We start from the raw sequence: 23,395 nt of genomic DNA on the forward strand, positions 1-23,395 counted from the left end.
ACTTGAAAGGGAGCAAAGCACTGCGAGGATAAATGTTTGTTTGTTGCTTATTTTTCTGTTCAGGGAATTGCTGGGTTGCCTGGACCAATCGGACTTGATGGAGTCCCTGGGGCCCCAGGGTTCAAAGGAGAACAGGTAACAGCCTCTGTTCTGGTTCCAGTGTTTCAAAACATTTGCATGTTATTAACTAGGGCTCATATTCATGGAGCACAACTCACTATTCTTTCAGAAACTGTGACCATTCCTTCTCATAGTTCGGTTAGTTAGGAAGGTAGTAACAGGAGGAGGCCATTCAGCCCCTCAAGCTTGTTTCGTTATATAATTAGATCATTGTTGATCTGTATCTTACCTCCATTCTACCTGCCATGGTTCAGTAGCCCTTAATATCCTTGCATGATTAAGTGATGCATTTCCTTCCTGTAGTATTGAGCAATAGAGACCAGGAAGAATCCTGGTCTCTGCCGAATGAACTGATCTCAGTCATAACTGGTGAGGACCTTATAATGACTATTCAGGGCTGGCAAGGTGGAAAGCCTTACTGACTGGTCTCCGGGGACCCTGCTGAGATGGGATATCTGCCTGTGTATAAGGGAGGTGGAGATCAGACGTATGTGTGATGCCCTCGCAGATCCTTCATAGTTGAGTAGCCAGCCAATTCTCACGGTCCAGGTGCACAGGTGATGATTGGTCACTTGAGCAAGGGGCAAGAGGGTGCCTGGTGTATGGAATTTACCCCTCCCCTCCAGCACAAGTTAACGCCTTCAGAATGTCAGCTATGGCTCAGTGGGTAACACTTGTGTCTCTGAAACACAAAGATGTAAGTTCAGTTCTCACTCCAGTCACTTGAGATCATAATCTCGGCTGACACTCCAGTGCAGTACTGAGGGAACACTGCACTGTCAGAGGTGCAGTTGGTTGAAACATTAAACCAAGGTTCTGTCTGCCTTCTCAAGCTGATGTAAAATATTCCACGTCACTATTCGAAGAAGAGAGGGGTGTTTTCTCCAGAGTCCTGGCTAATATTTACCCCTCAACCAGTATCACTAAAACTTTGCTGTATACAAATTAGCTGCTGCATTTCCTATATAATAAGAATAGCCACTACAATTCACAAATACTTAATTCGCTGTAAAACACTTTGGTTTATCCTGAGGCAATGAAAGGTGCTACACAAAGGGAAGGTCGTCTCTTGAAATGGGAAGGACACTAAATGACATAAGCAGATATGTACTGTCGGAATTTTATCATCCCATTGGCAATAGGCTGGGAGGTGGGAAGGCTGGCAAAACGGTGCAGAATAGTATGGGGTGGGGGTGGGGTAATGCTGCCTGACATCTTCCTGCTTGTGGCGGGAAAATTGACAAATCGGCCATCTGCCAGAAGCTCAACTGAGCCACTGAAGTAGTCAATTAAGTCCTCTTCCTGCTTCCGCAGGCATTTTGCCCACCTTGCGAGGGCCTGGCTTGGTGTGGAGAGACCAGCCAGTGAAACCTTGTAGCCTCTGTTTGAGCTCCGAGGAGGGCAGCCCTCTTTTTGGGCACTCCATGACCCATGTATCGGCTCCCAGGTGACAAAGTCCATTTCCAAGGCAAAGGCACTGCCTGCACACTGCAGCCGCCCCCCTCCACTTAACACTGTCAGGCCTGACCCCAGCATCCCTCAACTGCACTTACCCTTTCTTGACTGTGTCTCTGCCTTTGAGGCACCTTTTCCTCGCAGGTACAGCCTCAGCAGTGGCCATTACGAGCAGTTGCACTGCTGAGGGCACTGAGCAGCAAGCTCTGTGATTGGGCTTACTGTTGTCAGTGGGGCTGGGAGGGGGGGTGAGCCGCTTTTCTTAATCGGGATGTCCACCAGCAGGTATATGCCTCCCCAGGCCTGCCATCACTGTAAAATTCAACCTCAGTCTTTATCTATTTATGGCTGCCTCTTGCTTCATTCAGAGGGTATGAACCGTCTAAAGCCGACATGGCAATGTCCATCTCCTCCACAGCTCAACAGTTTTTGGCCAGAACACAGTCAATCTGCCATTTAAATTTTAGATGGGATAATCAATGTCTGCCTCCATGATTCTGGTTTAATTTTGAAGTAATAGTTATTGATTCTTCCTGTAAAATTATTTTAAACAGTGCTGTGTATTACAATCTGACTGGGTGACTTCACTTTTGAAAGTAGATATGGGCCAATACGTGACCTCTTGAGCTGAACGTCCCTGGTGAATGGTTGTCCCTCAATTGACGAATGCCCTCACAGCATGGCGACATTGCACAATTGATAAGTTTGTCAGTGCTGAGGGATGTTTTGGCTTAAGAAAATTAATTTTGATTTTTTTTTTAAGGGAGTTGTTGGGATTGGCATCCCAGGAAGACCAGGACAGAATGGATTACAGGGAGAGAAGGTAAAACAACGGATTCTACGGCTCAAACCATCATCACCGTCACTGGATATCAGCAAATCATGGGCACACTGCCTGTGATTTAATGTGCCTGGACACGCATCCTGGAAAAAGCCATCATTAATTGAAAGACAGATAACAAATCTCTTGATTTTAAATGTTTAAATTCATGGGCTAGAGATGATGCTTTTCTTATATTTTCATCCTGACTCTTTGCACATTTTTTTCTTATATTTTCCTGCACATACAGGTCTAAATACTCTAAGTCATTGAGTAGCCAAAAATGAGGAGACATTAATAAAAGATTAAATGTAAATCTTATCTGATAATGCTCCTATGAAGCATCTGGAGATGTTTTTACTATGATAAATGCAGGTTGCAGTTCAGTAATGGGAGACCATTAGTAGCAATGTAAAGCTATCAGCTCCAGTTTGTTGGGAACAGGGTCATCAATGTGGGAAAAAAAATTGATTGAGAAAAGTGGAAGTTTTGAAGAAAATCTATTCCACAGCAATGAAATTTTAATAGCATTAATATTTCCCTACCCTGTCCTGGGTTCCAGCTCTCCATGTGGCCTGACCAATTTGAAGGTTCAGAATGTGGCCTACCTCCATTCCCACCCCTGGGCCACGGATTGGCCACCACTCCCGACTCCTCACCAATTAACACCTTGCCTAAATCAAAATAGGAAGTTTAACCTGTTTCCTCTCAGGGGCAGGTTTGCGACCCAGAAATGAATCCATCTCCCACATGCCACCCCCTCAACCAAAATCCAGCCTGTGGGGATATTGAGTGAAGTGGAGGCTCCAGGATAAATTTTGCCAGCCCTCTGTGGATGGGCAGGGAGGCAGAGGGTGGCCCATAAAATGGTGAGGTAACTGAATTGCCTGTTGTCTCTCTGCTGCCATACCAATTTGCCAGTGGCAGGGAAGGTGGCAGATGCCCCTCCTGCCCAGAGGCCAATTGAACCACTTATATGGCCAATTAAGGGCCTCTTCCTGCCAGCCTTTGCATTTTACCAGCGGCGGGTGGCCATTCGCCACATGGGGAAGCTGCCGTGTAAATCCTGTTATCCATTATATATCAACCAGATGAATATTCTGCACGTTGAACAGGAAAAGGCTCTGCTGGTGATTGTAGTTGTCCCTGGTCTTTGGAATTTGATAGCCCAAGGATTAATCTGCCCTTGATTCCAGAACTGCCTTCGCTTATTGTACTTGTGAAATAAATCTTTGGTTATTGCGAATTTTCCTTGATAAGGAGCGAATGATCATTTTGTCATCTCTAGGGAATGATTGGACCCCCAGGAATCCCAGGCTACAAGGCAAGTCTTTAATGTTTATTCAGAAACATTGTCAAAGAAATGGAGCAGGAGAGTTCTCCCTGATGTCTAAGCCACGGTTTTCCCTCAGCCAACATCACAGTTTCTGTCCCATTCCTTTCCAACTTGGATGGAATACGACACTGTGGTCCTTCACAAAAGTATTTTTTTAAAACATGTTTTGTTCAATCTACTTCTGTGTTCTACTGGTGTATCTCATTGACACCATTTTCATGCGTCCAGCTGCATAGGAACTAGAGAGTTCCAGCATTTTTTGTTTTTATTTCAGATTTCCAAAATGCGTGGTATTTCACTTTTGTAGTTGTGGTTCAGTTGGTAACACACTTACTTCTGAATGATTAAGTTCCAGATTCTCAAGGGCTTGAGTACAAAAACCAAGGCTGGTATTTCCGTGCAGTACGGAGGGAGCATTGCACTGTTGGAGATGCCGTCCTTTGGATGAGATATTAAACCAAGATCCAGACTTACTGTTTGGGTAGTTAAAGATCCCATGGCACTATTTTGAACAAGACTTAGGGGAGTTAAATCCCCAGTATCCTGGCCAATGGTTGTCCCTCAATCATCATCACAAAAAACAGATTATCTGGTCATTATCACATTACATTTTCATTCATAAGTATTGGCAGAATCTGGATGAAAGTCTATGATGCTGACACAACAGAAACAGAATAGAGTTCCACAGATTTGATTGTCTATCCCAGGTGCCAAAGTTTCCCATGTCCCTGATTTCCACCTATCACCTGCTGAGCTAGGATGGTTAAATCCTTCCTCAAGGAATTTCACGCCCCCTGTATTTATTCTCATTCGCTCAAGGCTCAGAAACTTATTGGTCCAGCATTTTATTGTTTCATTCTCGTTTCTTTAGGGCAGTCAAGGGGACAAAGGAAAAGATGGAGAGCTTGGCCAAAAGGTAAGAGCTGTGTAGGCATTAGGTAAATCACAGCATTGGTTATGCTGATAGCTTTGGAGACTTGTACACTTGTAGAAGCTCTGCACATAGGCTATTGGGATAATGTCAGTGTGACATCTAGCTTTGAGTTAGCTGCACTGAGGTAATGACCAGCACCTCATTTCATAATGTAACGAGGTAAGAACCTTTCAGAATGTGAAAAGGCCACTTGGCTCAACAATATATTCCTTTTTTTGATTGACCTTGACTCTATCTCACCACATTCATTCACTTTTCAGATTTGCGTCAAGCTGCTGTTTGAAGCCACTTATATTGTCTTCCTTCCAGCTTCCCGCATAACTGCAGTATCTTTTTCTTAGAAGCATTATAATCCTTCATACATAACTCTTATCCATGCCCAATGCACAGTGCTGCACATCTACAGTATAGTATTTCAACTTGTACATTGGTTTCTCCAGGCAAGAAATGTCCTAAGGAACCTAACTCCGGCTTTGACATTGATTCCTATGGGAACCCATGATTCACTTAAAGTTGTTTCACTTAAAGTAGCAATTTTCAGGAACGCAACCACGACTATAAGTGAGAACTTATTGTATTCAATTTTCACTGCGCTCTTAAAGAAGGCTAGGTGGAGGTCTTGATTCCCAAACTCTCCTGGTTGACCTCCCCTCCTAAACCTTCTGAAAACTTCAGCTCTTCCAAAACTCTGTTGCCTGTAATGTATCTTGGCCAGAGATGATCTAGTATCCAGATCATCCATGGTCCTATTGAATGGCAGAGCAGGCTTGAGGGACCACATGGCCTACCCCTGTTCCTAATTCACATGCATGTATGACATGGGCTTTCAGTTCCCTAGTGCCTCAAATTTGAACTTATCTCCCATATATGTAAATCTTTTTAAAACTTCATCCTTCATTATCTCTGTAACTTCCTCCAGCTCTACAGTTTTGTTGCTGTGCCCCAAACTCTCCATTACTCTGACTCCGGCCTCTTCTGCATCCACTTGGTCTTCATCACACAATTAGTAGCTGTGCCATTAGCTACCTAGGTGCCACACTCTTGAACTTCCTCCCTAAGCACCACCACCTAGCCTTCATTAAGAGCGCAGTGAAAATTGAATACAATAAGTTCTCACTTATAGTCGTGGTTGCGTTCCTGAAAGTTGCTACTTTAAGTGAAACAACTTTAAGTGAATCATGGGTTCCCATAGGAATCAATGTCAAAGCCAGAGTTAGGTTCCTTAGGACATTTCTTGCCTGGAGAAACCAATGTACAAGTTGGAATACTATACTGTAGATGTGCAGCACTGTGCATTGCTAGTTGGAATAACTTGCAAAGTAAAACAAATCACTGGCTATAACAGAAATACTAAATAAATCCTAATTAGATAACACTAAATCATCCAAACAAACCCTGAATAACACAGCTTCTGTGTCTCACCAACAGCACTCCTGCAACTCAGCTCAACTATTTGCTTGCTTTCCTTTCCCACTCTCCCTTTCTTTCCATTCCTTTCCTAGTCTGCCTGTCTGTCTGTCTGTCTGTCTCTCTCTCCTTTCCCACTCTCTCCCCTTTCCCACTCTGTCTCCCTTTCGTTTCCTTTTCCACTTTGTCTCTCTCTCTCTCTCTCTCACTCTTTTCCTACTCTGTCTTTCTCTGTCTCTCTCCGGAGCCTGGAATCTTTCCTGACAGCCTGCAGGGGCTGAGCTACTGTCCCGGGCCACTGATTGAGCCGGGAAGGTGGGGGGGAGGGGGTGGTGGCGGGGCACTGATGGAGCCTGGAGTGTCGTGGGGGACGGTGTGGTGGTAGGGCGCTGATTGAGCCGGGAGGGTCGGGATGGGTGGGACTGATTGAGTTGGGGCGGCTGCGAATGGAGCTGTGGGTGGCCAGGGATGGAGTGTAGAGGGCGTAGATGGAACAGGGGTGTTCACAGATGGAGCTACTCCCTCCACCCACTCTGGGATTACTCACACTTCACCACCCAAACTGTGGCCAGCAGATTCCTGTCCCTGCCCTTCCTTGTGCTCCTGCTCCTGGATCTGCTGCCTCACGCTCTCTCACAGCCTCAGATGAGAGAGGAATTTGGTACAAACATGTTCACTGTTTGGATGTTAACATTCTGACAGATTATCTGCCCCCTAATGTATAATTGTTCAGTTTCATTAAACATGGCTCAGCTGATTGAAGAGAAGAAGCGTTTTATTGCCAGTCAGTGAATCTAATGTCTCTTTTTGAATCATGTAGGGGAAACGAGGAATTAAAGGAGATAGAGGAGAAAAGGTAAGGTATTGGACAAGTCATAATTTTAACAGTTCACCCAATGAGCAGTGTTAACACAATGTTAAGCAACACTGACTGATAACTGATATGAGCTATCTTGTTGGTCATTAATGGAAAACTTTACACTAATTCTCAACACTTTTTGATGATACCTATAGGGAAACCGTGGAGATACTGGCGAACTGGGACCACAAGGAATTGCTGTGAGAAAATATTATTCATTTTGATTTCAATTGTGTCTGTAACATTATAGGCTGCAATGCTCATTACTTGCAGGCATATAGTTTGAGGTTCCTTTTTTTTTATTCGCTCATGGGATGTGAATGTTGCTGACAGGGCCAACATTTATTGCCCATCGCTAATTGCCCTTGAGATGGTGGTGGTGAGCCGCCTTCTTGAACTGCTGCAGTCCATCTGGTGAAGGCATACCCAGTGTTGTTAAGAATGGAGTTCCAGGTTTTTGACCCAGCAACAGTGAAGAAACGGTGATACAGTCCCAAGTCAGGATGTTATGTGACTTGGAGTGGAACTTTGCAGGTGGTAATATTCCCATGCACTGGCTACTCTTGGCCTTCTAGGTGGTAGAGGTTGTGAGTTTGGAAGGTGCTGTTAAAGGAGCCTTGGTGAGTTGCTGCAGTGCATCTTGTAGAGGTACACTCTGCTTCTAGTGTGTCGATGGTGGAAGGAGTAAATGTTTAAAGTGATGCATGGGGTGTCAATCAAGCAGGTTTCTTTGCCCTGGATGGTGTTGAACTTCTTGAGCATTGTTGGAACTGCAATCCGGGCAAGTAGAGAGTATTCCATCACACTCCTGACTTGTGCCTTGTAGATGGATGGACAGGCTTTGGGGAGCCAGGAGGTGAGTTACTTGTAGATCTTGGTATTGAGGTCCACTTCTAGGAAGAGTGGTGTTTAGATTGAGCAGGCAGGGCGAGTTAGATGATTTGCTGGGTTTAAACAGTGTGTAGTATCTGCGATCACTGAAGCTGAGATTCTCCCATTGACTGATGATCCTGGGGTTGCCTCAATTTGCAGGGTAGGTGAGGGGAAATGGTGTGAAATACAGTGGGAAAGTCAAGGATGGGATGGACTTTTCAAACTGTAGTAAGGAGGATCACATCTCATGATGCATCTCCACTTTATTGAGCCAGCCTGCAGTCTGTCAGGAGTCCAAGCCCCTTGTTGGAAGTAGGTCAAGTGGCAGGAATTTATGATTTGCAGGCCAAAAAGCACTATTATTTACTGCATCTGAATATTTTACAGTTCAGACCGTTGCTGTAGGTCTGAGCTACTGTACATTTTATTCAGAAAAGTCCTTAAAGTTTTCTGGTTCTTTTTAACACTTCTCCCTCACCCAATCTTTCTTAATTCTCCTCTTTGACAGGGACTCCCAGGCCCAATAGGTTTGAAAGGAAATACAGTAAGTGAATTGCTCAATGTTACTCTTGGATTGAACTGATTAAATCAGAGTGCTGAACTGGAATATCATTTTTGCTCCATTTGTTTCTCTGACAGGGAGATAGAGGCTTTCCAGGTGATCCAGCGAAAGGGGTAACTATTGTGTTTCATAACACACTTAATTAATTGATATTTCTCTATCTCTCCAACTCTCTCTCCTTTAAGACACTCCTTAAAACTTACCTTTTAGACCTAACTTTTGGTAATGCAACTTATTATGTCCACATACGGCTTGGTGTTAAATTTTGTTTCATAGTGTTCCTGTAAAGTGCTGTGGAATGAGATCCAGACCCAGTATAGAAGTTAGTCGTCACAGCTCTATTTCCTTTCTGCGGGAGTTCGCTTCACATGTCCACTCTCCTGCAAGAGAATTTAAACTATTTTCGAACCCCTAATTTATTTGAAGATTCTTAATTTAAACCATTGTCCTCTCGTTCTGTGTGCACAGTTCACGTCAAATGGCTAGTTTACATTTTCTCAACACCCTAATGGGCTCTTTTGAAAACGTCATCTAAGGGTCCTTGCGTATTATAGAAATATAGATGTATTTAATCAGCAACGAGAAATAAATATATTACTATAAACCTTTTAATTACATGTTTTATTCAACTTAGATAGTAGGACCTACTGGGAATAAAGGTGTCCGGGTAAGTATAGTTTAATTCTTTGTGCTAAATGTTGAAATTGGCCAATAGATCTATGGGTATAGCCTGCTATAATGGGTTCAGCATTACTCTTTATTAGATTACTAAGGTTCATAAAAGGGAATTCTAATTAGTTGGTGTGTGACAAATAGAGTAACTCTGGTTGGATGTATCCTTGGAGGTTTAATCTTGTGCCCTCCCTCCCAGCCTCTCTATCGTCTCCAGTAATATCATAATTAATAAGTTAAAGTGTTCAAAGAAAATGAAAAATAAATGCAGTTTATTTTAAATTCCCCAATGATGTTCCTTCTGGGTTTGCTGTCAGTAGCATCCAAAAGATAAATCTTTAATTTCTGGAGATGTTGCAACCCTAGTGACAAAATTCATTTAAGTCACTATTTGAAATGTTGTCCTCTCCTCCTTTCAACTTCTCTGACTGGTGTTATGGACAGGAGAGAGAGGCAAACTGAACTCCTTTACCCTCTTTCAGAGATGTTTTAATTGTTTTAAAAATAGGCTGTCCAATTTTTAAAGTAATTTGCAACAATCTCTGGTTATGATTAAATCAGAAGGTTAGTTTATTCACACATTCAAACCTGGGGAGCTGATCATAACTTCACACGCACACATAAATATACAGTAAGGGGGGATAGAAAAGAACGGTTTTACAACAATGAATAACTTAACAGTAAAAGAACCACTGAAATGGATATCAGTTCACGTGATCTCTAGAGTCCAAAAAGTCAAAGTCTAGAGGGGGGGATGGGGGGTGGTTCCTTCACGGAGAAGTTCCAGTTCTGGTGGGTTCCAGGCAGAAGACAGCAGCGCAGAATCTCTTTAAAGTGGACGGTGATGCAGCAAAATAAGATTGCTGTACATAGACTTGGTCTGCTTGGCAGGCAAAGGTCAGAGGCTTCCAGATAAACAGGCTTTGAGGAGCTGGGACTTGTTGCAGGTTGCTTGGTCAACCTGGAGTCCTGCTGTTGGTCTTGCAGGTTGGAGGTAATCAGCAGACTGCTTGTTCCTGAGTTCTCAACTGAATATAGATATTTCAAAATGGTGACTCAAGCCATGTGACCTCCTTCCTCCACAATTATTGCATACAGGGATGTTTATCTGGTGTCTGGACCCTGCTTTTGTTTTATGGCTTATAATGCCCCAGTCACTAGCCTCTGAAAGAGTCATTTTCCATATTAATGACCCTGTTCCGGGTAGCTATTGTCTTGGTAGACCCTCAGAATCTGCTAGACGTGTAAGTTTATTTCCCTTCCCTGAAATGGACTTTAACAGTCCCAGGTGTGGGATGGTGGCTGTTAGTGCCTCTACAGGTATAATGAGTTGTCATATCTCTCGCTTTGTTATTCCTCTGGTTTCATGGATTATAATGGGTTCTTACACTGAGGTGTGAGATTCCACAAGGATAAGGGTGGAACTCTTTTGTCCTTGTAACTGCTGTTGGAAGTTTCCAGAAACTGTGGCCAATCCTGTGAATCATGTGATCTGTAGCAGCTATCTTTTGGTTCAGAGAAGTCCATTTTTAAATAAGCAAAAATAATGAAGTTTAATTTACACAGCTTATGATTTCTTTCATTGCTTACTGACATGTCACTGGTCAAAAACAATCCAAGAGGATAGCAATTATGTGGGAATACTATTGGTAAGCACTATTCTCCTATATCCAGAGCAAGCAGAGGGAGATGAACTTTGAATCCTTTGTTAATTATTAATGTTGCTACTTCATTTCCCTGTGGATGTTGACAGCTCTGATATAAGTGCTGTGGGCTTGTTTGCCACCTACTCCATGGAAGCAATGGGACCTCGACCATATGTAGACAAGCAAACCAAAAACAGCTAGGTTACAAAACTGAGCATTGAAACTCCCATAAAAACAAGGTAGTGGTCCATATCATAGCAATACACTGGAGTAGAATGTTAAATATGGGTATGAGCACAAAACACAATCAGTAGTTCAGCAGCTGATGATCATAGCATAGTACAACACAGAAGGATATAATTTAGCCTATCAAGTCTCTGCCAGCTCTTTCAAAGAGACTTCCCTGCTCTTTCTCCATATAATTCCGATTTTTTTTCTCCTTAAGTATTTGTCCAAATCACTTTGAAAGCTAATGTTCAATCTGTTTCTGCCTTATCAGCTGATGATAAAGATTTGTTTCTGGTCTCTGGTTAGGGAGATATTGGACCGCCTGGACCCATAGGACCCAAAGGTGACCAGGGGATTCAAGGAGTTGAAGGTGAAAAGGTATTGACATCATTTATCCAATTACTGAATAGTCTTTACACATGGGGCTCAATTTTCGGCTCGGCTAGGCATAAAATGATGCGTGGTGACGTCAGGCATGTGTCCCGACGTCATGGCGCGTTATTCAGACTGTCAGTTTGGCAGGCGCAAACCCGAGTCGGCTGTACGCCCGCCGAACGGTCAAAGGCCTATTAAGGCCATTTAACTCTCCATTAAAATAATTAATGGAGCCCAGGTGGCCTTCGCATTTTTCATGGAACCTCATCCATGGGCGGGATGAGGTTTCATGAATGATTTTAAATTTTGACAAAAATTTTTATTGAAATTAATGCACATGTCCCAGCTCATGTGACAGTTTCACATGAGGGGACATGTCATAAAATTTTTCTCACCACTTTATCAAATTTTTTGGATTTAGAACTGATCTCCCCGTGAAAGAGCGCACTCCTGACTCAGGCAGCTCCCCACCCTGCCCACACAGGGAGCGCACAGCGCTTCCGGGTGTGCGTCACGCTGGATAGGCCTTAATTGGCCTGCCCACGTAAAATGGCGGCGTGGACCCGATCGGGGGTGCCGATTGGGTCCGTGCCGGCCTGTGCCTGCTCCCCCTCCGCCCACCCGCCCGCCAGGCAGAAAATTCTGCCCATGATGTCTAAACACAAATTTAAGTAAAACTCACTCAGCAGCTCGATACAATGTGTGACAGCACAAGTTCACTAGACCAGCAAATGTAAGCTAAAAATGTCTGTGTAACAACAGCACTGTGCCAAGTTGTGGGTGATATGTAGGCTCTATTTACAGGGAGTTGCCAGGATACCAGAGAGACAATTTTAGCTGATCTTAATCTGGCAGAACAGGATTGTAGTGACTCTTTAATCGGAGTGCTGCATTTACTGCCCCCTCCATTGTGATCAAATCCTGCCTGCTACTATTTTGCAATGTGAATTAGGAAGGTGCCTCATTTACTTCTGCAAAGGATGCACATGGGACCCTGATTGCAATTAGATTTAGACAATTAATCTAAATTGCATTGAGCAATTTAGATTAATCCTTGAGACAGTTGACGTACAAGTGGGCATGGCACATATTCTGCCCTCTGTACAAGGCGGTGAGTGGCCTAACTAGCAGTCTAAGGACCACTGGAGGCCACTCATGGAACAGTGCAACCTGGGCCTAGTACAAAAAAAAATCTGGTCTGCTTCTCTCCTGCCTTACATAGGATATATGGCACAGGATCATGCCATTCGGGCCAACCAGTACATGGGGTGTTGAAGCTCCTCCCATCTTTTCTCATTTACCATCATAATCATCTATTCCCTTCTCTCTCAAATGCTTGTCTAGCTTCCCCTTAAATGCATCTATGCTATTCACTTCTACCTGCAAGTTCCACATTACCACTCTTGTGTAAAGAAGTTTCTTCTGAATTCCATACTGAATTTCTTGATGTCTATCTTATTTTGATAGCCTCTAGTTATGTTCTTCCCCACAAGAGGAAACATTCTCTTTGTATCCACTCTATCAAAACCTTTCATAATTTTAAAGACCTATGTTAGGTCAGCCCTCAGCTTTCTTTTTCCAAGAGAAAAGAGACCCAGACTGCCAATTTTTACCTGATGTGTATACTTACGTATTTCTGGTATCATCCTGTAAACCTTCTCTGTACTTTCTCTAGTGCCTCTATATCTTTTTTATAATGTGTCTGAGGTACATTCCCCCTCTTGTATTGCCTGCTCACACCTCACCCCAGGCCTTTTGGTGGCTCAGCATAGAAGTTATCCACATGCCTGCCCTCCCAAAACCCTGTGCTGCACTGGGACGCCTAGTTGGTGTGCACAGTGGGGGCCAGCACTCTAAATATTACTCCAGCCCCCCAAAATTTAAAGCTTTTCGTTCTTTGCAATTCAGCAGAGAACAAGGTCTTTGAGACAGTTGTTCATCAGCCCACACTGCAGTATAGCGTTAGGGGGTAACAACAACATCACCTGAAACTCATTGTGAAGGTAAGAGGATGATTTTCAAGTGTGCATGCTGCTGGTGGGAAGCCCACTCTGTGAGCACACATTTAAGGAAATCACGACTACATTGCCAGTGATCCCTGAGTTGCAGAACCAGGGTGTGAGGTTCCCATCTGGCAGTGAGAATTAAACCCTTTCAAATGTTCTAACACCCTTTCCATTTGGAATACTGTTCTTCTCAACACTTTCTAAAATCCTTTCATTCTGACACATTTAAATTATCTGTAAAATCTGCATGTTTTTTTTTAAACTGTCATGCATTTACCTTTTGAAAGGGAAGCCCAGGATTTGGAATTCCAGGCCAGCCCGGCCTCAAAGGAGAGCCAGGTGAAAGGGTGAGTAGTAGAAATGCACTAACAGGGAGACAGCTTTGTTCCAAGAGAAATGAGGTGTATACTGTGGATTAAGCTTTCTGACCTACTAGTTGATAGTATCACATACTTTGTATTTAGTCCATAACATCTCATGATCTGCTGAATGTATCTGTTATGTCCCTGCGAAATGAACCTGTTCAGAAATTGTAAGTTGTAGTCTGTGTGCTGTCTGCTATAATTTCTGAATTTGGATACAGTTCAGGCGAATGAAGGTAAGTCTCCTCTTTTCTCACTTTGGGACCAATGGGAAATGAGATTGAGCAGTCAAAACCTTAATCCAAATAAATGTGGGCTCATCAAACAAAACTGCCCCTCTTTATTCCTTCTCCAGGCACCGTGCCCTAAGAGGATGGCAACCATGGACTTCCATTGGATTGGTCCATGTTTATGCTTGGCAAAGTACTGCAGTGGTTTGCCATTGCCTTCTGCAGTATGGCTGACCAGGAAACTCTCCCACTGTTATTACCTGCCATCAGGTGTATTGGAAGGATTAACAGGCTGACCTGTTTGGCCATGTTATGAATGCACTTTCCATGGCCATCAAGTCCTGGAGTAGGACTTGAACCCAGAGGTAGGGACACTACCACTGTGCCACAAGAGCTCCATCCCTCTTTACTACTGACACCTAATTGATACTAACAAACATTCTAAATTAATACATATCCCGATTTAGTACTAACCTCTATTTATTTAGTACTCACTGGCAGCCATCGGGGGGCTGGGTGGAAAATGGAACTGTGACATGGTGAGGTAAAAGGTATTCGTCTGAGATTGGGAGTTTTACTCAATGCTATATCTGACATGGGAGTGTTTGACACCAGCAGAGGCACAGGAGAAATAGTTTGACCTTATTAATCATCTGCTGCTTGATGTTTCAGTGGGTAAGTGGTACTTCTTGTTTGGTGCTAAGCATTTTGACCAGGAAGATTCCAGGTTTGATCACTGGTTTGTGCCAAGGTACAAGATCTCAATTGAAACAGAACCGGGAAGTTGAGGAATTATGGAAATGACTTGGATGTTCCCTTAAGCATTTCCAAGGAGTGGCAACATACACTTTTCCATACATGTTGTAGCCTGGAGCTATGGATAGTGTTGGCAGATGCTCCAAATTTCTTTTGATCACATGGCTGACCAGGAATCTCTCCTGCCCTTACTGCCTGTGTGTGTTGGAAGGATTTTCAGGCTGATACTCAACATTTTGACCACATTATGAACGCATCTTCCTTAGCCATCAAGTCCTAGAGTGGGACTTGAACATGAAGGACCTGGCTTAGAGGGAAAGACACTACCCATTGTGCCACAAGACCTCCATTCAGCCATCACTAATACTGCCCATTTCCACTTCCATAACATTGCTCAACTTCACCCCTGTCTCAGCTCCTCTGCTGCTGAAACCCTATTCATGCCTTCGTTACCTCTAGACTCAACTATTCCAACACACTCCAGGCTGGTCTCCCACATTTTACCTTCATAAAATTGGGGTCATCCAAAACTCTGCTGCTCGTGTCTTTCACGGCAAGTCCTGATCTTCTATCACCCCTGTGCACGTTGATCTATTTTGGCTACTGGTCAAACAATGTCTTGATTTTAAAATTCTCAGCCTTGTTTTCAAATCTCTCCATGACCCTGCCCCCAACTCACCCCACCCCACTCCGGCCCCACAACTCTCCGAGATATCTGCCCTCCTCTAATTCTGGCCTCTTGTGCATTCCCAATTATACTTACTCCACCATTGGTGGCTGTTTTCTAGTTGCCTAGGCCCCAAGTTCTAGAATTCCCTCCCTACACCAGTCCACCTCTCTACCTCGCTTTTCTCCTTTAAGACATTTCTTAAAACCTTCCTCTTTGACCAACAATGACAACTTTTATTTCCATAGTGCCTTTAATGTAATGAAACATCCCAAGGTGCTTCACAGGAGCATTATAGAACAAAGTATGACACTGAGCCACATAAGGAGATATTAGGTCAGATGACCAAAAAGCTTGGGTCAGGATTTTACTGCCCCACTGTGGTGTGTCTCCCCCTGGTGGATGCGGTGAGCCACTTAAACCTCCATTCAGTTCGGCTGGACCATAATAACCCACCGGGCAGGATGGGCTGTAAAATCCTGGCCCTGGTCAGAGAGAGATGTGTTGGTAGAGCTGGGTGTCATCAGCGTAGATGGGAAAACCAGCTCTGTGATTTTGGATCAAAACTAGCGCTGTGATATTGCCAAGGGGCAACATGTAGATGAGAAATAGGAAGGAGCCAAGGATTGATCCTTAGAGGACACCAGAGGTAACAATGTGGGAACAGGAAGAGAAGCCATCACAATTGATTCTCTGGCTACAATTAGGTAGATAAAAATGGAACCAGGTGAGAGCAGTCTCATCCAGCTGGATGACAGAGGAGAGGCGTTGGAGGAGGATGAAGTGGTCAATTATGTCAAAGGCTGCAGAACAGGTCAAGAAGGACAAGGAGGGAAAGTTCACCTTTGTCACAGTCACATAGGATGTGATTTGTGACTTTGATAAGAGCTGTTTCAGTATTGTGACAGGGTGGAAACCTAATTGGAGGGACCAAGCTTTTGGTCCCTTATCTCCTTATGTGGATCCATGTCATATCTTAGAACCATATAAGCATAGAAAAGTTATGGCACTGAAAGACTTATTTTGTTTTATAATGCTCCTATGAAGCATGTTGGGATGTTTTATTATGTGAAAATCGCTATATAAATACTTGTTGGCTTTTAAAAAATTTTTCATAGGATATGGGTGTCACTGGCAAGGTCGGCATTTGTTGCTTATCCCTAATTGCCCTTGAGAAGGGGGTGGTGAGCTGCTTTCTTGAACCACTGCAGTCCATGTGGTGAAGACCCTCCTCCTCCTCTAGCTCCACCTCCATCATGACCTGCATTGGCTTCCAGTTCCGCAACACCTTGATTTTAAAATTCTTATCTTTGTCTTCAAATCCCTCCATGGTCTCATCCCCTCCCTATCTCTGTAATCAGCTCCAGCCCTAAACCCTCCAAGATCTCTGCAGTCCTCCATTTTTGGCCTCTTGCAGATCCCCTATTTTAATTGTTGCACCATTGGCAGCCGTGCCTTCAGCTGCTTAGGCCTTAAGCTCCGGAATTCCCTCCCTCAACCATTCCACCTCTCTTCCTCTCTCTCCTCCTTGAAGCCGGTCCTTAAAATCTACCTCTTTGACCAAGATTTTGGGTATCTCCATTTGTGGCTCATTATCAAATTTTGTTTGGTGATGCTCCTGTGCAGCATCTTACTGTGTTAAAGGTGCTATGTAAATACAAGTTTATGTTGTTATAAAGTGAAAGAGATAGGTATTGTGTTTAACATTTTCACAATGGGCAAATAACATGGAAATGACAATATGGGACTTAATTGGCTCTATTATAACTTAATCATATGCTTATGGAAAAAAATTGCAAAACTCTGCTTCACTAGTTTTTACGGGCACTAGTGACACTTTAGTTTATTAGGGAATTAGCCTTTTTCTCTCAATGACATTGTAAGTTCATGTTATTTCAACAGGGCAATGTTGGTTTGTCGGGCCGACCGGGTGAGAAGGTAAGCTCAAATTGTTCCTTTCCTACTCGATGAAACTCTGCTTTCTATTCTGCTGACAACAATGGTTTGCAGCGGCCAATCAATAACAGAGCTAAAGTCGTCTTGTTTGAACAGGGTGAAATCGGCAAGGACGGAGAGCAAGGGAGACCCGGAGCTCCAGGAAGCCTAGGGCCAATAGGACTAAGAGGTAAAGATGTAAGTAAAAGTTAAAGGCCATGTCTGATCTTTAAACAGGAAATCTCGCCAACAGAACCCTTCCAAAAAATTATTGGTAAGGAACTGCAGTTACTTCTGGCATCCTTTAGGTTCATAGTTTTCTCCACCATTAGAATGGTGCTTTTTCAACCATGATGCCCAGTGACCTCTGCAACTCCCTCCTTAAACCCGTGGCCTTACCTCCTCACTGCCTGAGGTTTGTAAGCTACCGAAAGATAGTTCTCTCCAGCCCCAATTGGTAAGCATCTCACTTTCACCTGGAGTTTCCACAGGCATCCTTCTAATCTCCCAGCCTAACTCCAGAGGAAGATTGATGGAAACCTGGAATGAACAATGTAAATGCCAAAAATAGGCCGGGAGATCAGTAAAAGCCAGATCCCTCTATTCAGCCTATTCATTTCAAAGAATAAAGAACAAAGAAAAGTACAGCACAGGAACAGGCCCTTCGGCCCTCCGAGCCTGCGCCGATCATATTGCCTGTCAAACTAAAACATTTTGCACTTCTGGGGTCCGTATCCCTCTATTCCCATCCTATTCATGCATTTGTCAAGCTGCTTTTTAAACACCACTATCGTACCTGCTTCCACCACCTCCTCTGGCAGCGAATTCCAGACACTCACTACCCTCTGCGTAAAAAACTTGCCCCGCACATCTCCTCTAAAGTTTTCTCCTCTCACCTTAAATCTATGTCCCCTAGTAATTGACTCTTCCACCCTGGGAAAAAGCTTCTGACTATCTACTCTGCCAATCCACTCATAATTTTGTAAACTTCTATCAAGTCGCCCCTCAATCTCCGTCACTTTAGTGAGAACAATCCAAGTTTCTCCAACCTCTCCTCATAGCTAATAACCTCCAGACCAGGCAGTGTCCTGGTAAACCTCCTCTGCACCCTCTCCAACGCCTCCTTATCCTTCTGGTAATGTGGCGACCAGAATTGCATGCAATATTCTAAGTGTGGCCTAACCAAGGTTCTATACAGCTGCAGCATGACTTCCCAGCTCTTATACTCAATACCCCTGCCAATGAAGGCAAGCATGCCATATGCCTTCCTGATTACCTTATCCACCTGCGTTGCCACTTTCAGTGACCAGTGGACCTGTACACCCAGATCCCTCTGCCCGTTGATGCACTTAAGGGTTCTGCCATTTACTGTATAATTCCTACCTGTATTAGACCTTCCAAAATGCATTACCTCGCATTTGTCTGGATTAAACTCCATCTGCCATTTCTCCGCCCAAGTCTCCAACCGATCTATGTCCTGTTGTATCCTTTGACAATCCTCTTCACTATCTGCAACTCCTCCAACCTTAGTGTCGTCTGCAAACTTACTAATTAGCCCAGTTACATTTTCCTCCAAATCATTTACGTATACTACATTTATGTATGGACAGCAAAGGTCCCAGCACTGATCCCTGCTAGTCACAGCTCTCCATTCAGAAAAGCACCCTTCCACTGCTACCCTCTGTCTTCTGTGACCAAGCCAATTCTGTATCCATCTTGCCAGCTCACCTCTGATCCCGTGCAACTTTACCTTCTGTACCAGTCTGCCATGAGGGACCTTGTCAAAGGCCTTACTGAAATCCATGCAGATAACATCCACTGCCCTTCCATAGTCGATCATCTTTGTCACTTCCTCGAAAAACTCAATCAAGTTAGTGGAACACGACCTCCCCTTCACAAAACCATGCTGCCTCTCACTAATACGCCCATTTGCTTCCAAATGGTAGTAAATCCTGTCACGAAGAATCTTCTCCAATAATTTCCCTACCACTGACGTAAGGCTCACCGGCCTGTAATTTCCTGGATTATCCCTGCTACCCTTCTTAAACAATGGGACAACATTGGCCATTCTCCAGTCCTCTGGGACCTCACCCGTAGCCAGTGAGGATACAAAGATTTCTGTCAAGGCCCCAGCAATCTCCTCCCTTGCCTCCCTCAGTACTCTGGGGTAGATCCCATCTGGTCCTGGGGACTTATCCACCTTAATATTCTTCAAGACGCCTAACACCTCTTTTTGGTCTCAACATGATCCAGGCTACCTACACACTCTTCCCTAGACAAATCAACCACTAAGTCCTTCTCTTTGATGAATACTGATGAGAAGTACTCATTTAGTATCTCTCCCATTTCTTCTGGCTCTACACATAGATTCCCACCTCTGTCCCTGAGTGCGCCTACCCTTTCCCTGGCTACCCTCTTGCTTTTTACATATGTATAAAAGGCCTTGGGATTTTCCTTAATGCTGGTTGCCAGTGACTTTTCATGACCCCTTTTAGCCCTCCTGACTCCTTGCTTAAGTTTCTTCCTACTTTCTTTATATTCTCCACGGGCTTCATCTGTTCCCAGCCTTCTAGCCCTTACGAATGCCTCCCTTTTCTTTTTGACTAATCTCACAATATCCTTCGTTATCCAAGGTTCCTGAAACTTGCCATACTTAGCCTTCATCCTAGCAGGAACATGCCGGTCCTGAATTCTTATCAACTGATGTTTGAAAACCCCCCACATGTCAGTTGTTGATTTGCCCTCAAACATCTGCCTCCAGTCTAAATTCCTCAGTTCCTGCCTAATATTGTTATAATTAGCCTTCCCCCAATTAAGCACCTTAACCCGAGGACTCCTGTTATCTTTATCCACTAGTACCTTGAAATTTACTGAATTATGGTCACTTTTTCCGAAATGCTCCCCTACTGAAACTTCGACCACCTGGCTGGGTTCATTCCCTAATACCAGGTCCAGTAATGCCCCTTCCCTAGTTGGACTATCTACATATTGTCTCAGGAAGCACACCTGGATGGACCTTACAAGTTCAGCACCATCCAAACCCCCAGCACTAAGTGATTCCCAGTCAATATAGGGAAAGTTAAAATCACCCACCACAACAACCCTATTGCTTTTACATCTTTCCAAACTCTGCCTACATAACTGTTCCTCAATCTCCCGCCAGCAATTGGGAGGCCTATAGTAATACCCCAACATTGTGACTGCACCCTTCCTATTCCGGAGCTCTACCCATATTGCCTTGCTGCATGAGCACTCCGAGGTGTCCTCCATTCGTACAGCTGTGATATTCTCCTTAACCAGCAGTACAACTCCCCCACCTCTTCCTCATCCCTCTCTATCCTGCCTGAAACATCTAAATCCTGGAACGTTTATCTGCCAATCCTGTCCATCCTTCAACCAAGTCTCTGTAATAGCAATAACATCATAGTCCCAAGTACTAATCCAAGCTCTAAGCTCATCTGCCTTGCCTGTTATACTTCTCGCATTGAAGCAAATGCATTTCAGACCCCCAGTCCCACTGTGTTCAGTAATTTCTCCCTGCCTGCTCTTCCTCTTAGTCCTACTGGTCATATTCACTAGTTCCCAGTCATTTATTTCACCTGCTGACCTATTGCTCTGGTTCCCACCCCCCTGCCATACTAGTTTAAACGCTCCCGAATGACACTAGCAAACCTCGCCGCCAGGATATTGGTGCCCTTCCAGTTTAGATGCAACCCGTCCTTCTTATACAGGTCCCACCTGCCCCGGAAGAGAACCCAATGATCCAGATATCGAAAACCCTCCCTCCTACACCATCTGTTCAGTCACATGTTTAGCTGCACTATCTTCCTATTTCTAACCTCACTGGCACGTGGCACAGGGAGTAATCCTGAGATTACAACCCTAGAGGTCCTGTTTTTTAACTTTCTGCCTAACTCCCTGAACTTCCGCTACAGGATCTCACCAGTCTTCCTGCCTATGTCGTTAGTACCAATGTGTACCACAACCTCTGGCTGTTCTCCCTCCCCCTTCAGAATGTCCTGTACCTGATCAGAGACATCCTGGACCCTGGCACCAGGGAGGCAACATACCATCCTGGTGTCTCTTTCACGACCACAGAAGCGCCTATCTGAGCCCCTGACTATAGAGTCCCCTAGGACAATTGCTCTTCTGTGCTTTGACCCCCCCTGCTGAACAACATAGCCAGCCGTGGTGCCACTGCTCTGGCTACTGCTGTTGTCATCTATTTTATTCTCTGATCTTTCAAGCACTGGGAACTCTACTGAACATGTGCAGCATGGTGAAAATACATTCTCCTGTCTATTCCTTTTTGGAGGAGTGGTTAATTGTGATAGGATGATATACAACATGAAGTTGAAAGGATAGATCAAATGTAGGTTTAATGATTACCTGCTCTAACATTAATTCAAGTCTCTTGCAACGTCAGGTTCAGTTTTGTACCTCAGCTGGCTTCTGTAATGATGTGAGCTGTACTCATTGTTAAAATGTAAAGCTGATATATTTTAAACAGGAATGTTACAAAAAATAAATCAGAAGGAGTTAAGTGTTCCTAGTAGTAGTGTCATGAATGATACAGCACAGAAGGAGGTCAGTCAGCCCATCTTGACTGTACTGACTCTTTCGTAAAGTTATCCAACTAATCCTACTCCCATGCTCTTTCGCCATAGCCCTTCAATTTTTGCCCATCAATTTTCACCCTTCAAGTATTTATCCAGTTCCCTTTTGAATGTTATTTGAAACCCCTTTCAGCAAACTTTCAAGTAGTGCTTTCCAAATCATAACAATTCACTATTATTAGTTAGTCCATTGCTTAAACTAATTAGCAATTGGCACCACAACGCCTGATCATTGTTTCCATGTTCAATAGCTCCTTAGCTGTCGTTCCTACTGTTCAGGTCTTCCCACCAACCATGCACTTTTCCTTTTCCAGTTGACACTCTTTCCATAGCTAGCTTAAAGTGGTGATATTCAGTTCAGTGGCACAGATACCCTTCCACCACAATCTTCTTACCATGGCACACTCCACTTACTGCATGAGGACTAATTTCCAATACTTCTATGTTGATCATTCAATCTTTTCCAAATAAGCTCCCAGCATCTTTCCTGCAAGGACGTTCTGAAAGCTTTAGATCTCTGCTTTTGTGCCTTCAGACTCTCAGCAATACACCAAGGTGTTGACTTCCAGCCAGAGTGTCTCTTTTTAATTGTTCCTCACTTTATAAAGCATACAGTTCTCTAAATGTATAAAGCATCTTTCGGATTAGACATTAAACCAGGGCCCTGTCCGCCCTCTCAAGTGGATGTAGAAGATCCCATAGCCCTACTTCAAAGAAGAACAGGGGAATTCTTCCCAGTGTCCTAGTGAATATATATCCATCAACTAATATCATCAAAACAGATTATCTGGTCATCATGATATTGCTGTTTGTGGGAGCTTGCTGTGCACAAACTGGCTGCCAGGCTTCCTGCATTCCAACAGTAACTATGCTTGCGAAAGTACTTCATTGGCTGTCAAGTGCTTTGGGATGTCCTGAGGTTCTGAAAGATGCTAGATAGATGCAAGTTCTTTTTGTTGGCTTTCATCTGTCAGCTGCCTCATACAATGAATGTTTTCATAGTTTTTGTGAATTTCACACTTCCTTTAACACAATCCTTCAAATCACCAGAACAACAGCTTCAGTTTAAAGGGAAAACATTCACTGGAATTCTCACATTGTCTTGTAAGTTATGACAGATGATATCTCTATATTCACGGCTCTCTCTGGGTTTCTTTATTTTTGAGTTTGATGCTTTAAAACTGCTGGCTAGATAGCCCGGCAGCAGATATTTTATGTAAATCCCCATCTTCAGTAACATTTTCTGATGATGTGAATAGGGGTCCATGTTTATCACGTGGTGAGTTTCTGATCTCAGGTATGCCTTCAGTGCAGGGGAGGGGTAGGTGAGAGGAAAGAGGAGGTGGGATGAGGATGCATGAATGCCAAGACTGGGAAAATTCAGGGAGAAATTTGTCCAGTGTTGCTCTGCATAACATACCACCTACTGGTTGGTTAATATAGTGGAACAGTAGCAGAGGTCTAGCATGAATCATTCACTCACTTTCAGTGTATTTTAACCAGGGGCAGGATTTTGCATTTTAGGTCAGGACCCAA

General features: G+C 43.8%; 1 protein-coding gene across 1 annotated transcript in view; it reads left to right on the plus strand.

The window, feature by feature from the left end:
- The window catches only part of LOC144687534 (uncharacterized), a 97,819-nt gene that overhangs the window by 16,877 nt on the left and 57,547 nt on the right, over window positions 1–23,395 (plus strand). Inside the window, exons 8-17 of the mRNA XM_078553803.1 lie at window positions 64–135; window positions 255–258; window positions 4,603–4,647; window positions 8,313–8,348; window positions 8,444–8,479; window positions 9,001–9,033; window positions 11,219–11,290; window positions 13,581–13,640; window positions 17,211–17,246; window positions 17,361–17,441. Of these exons, the coding sequence (XP_078409929.1) occupies window positions 64–135; window positions 255–258; window positions 4,603–4,647; window positions 8,313–8,348; window positions 8,444–8,479; window positions 9,001–9,033; window positions 11,219–11,290; window positions 13,581–13,640; window positions 17,211–17,246; window positions 17,361–17,441 (475 nt within the window). The remainder of the gene's footprint in view (window positions 1–63; window positions 136–254; window positions 259–4,602; window positions 4,648–8,312; window positions 8,349–8,443; window positions 8,480–9,000; window positions 9,034–11,218; window positions 11,291–13,580; window positions 13,641–17,210; window positions 17,247–17,360; window positions 17,442–23,395) is intronic.

The sequence above is a fragment of the Cetorhinus maximus genome, chromosome 12, assembly GCF_964194155.1.
Source record: "Cetorhinus maximus chromosome 12, sCetMax3.hap1.1, whole genome shotgun sequence".
NCBI classification, from domain to species: Eukaryota; Metazoa; Chordata; class Chondrichthyes; order Lamniformes; family Cetorhinidae; genus Cetorhinus; species Cetorhinus maximus.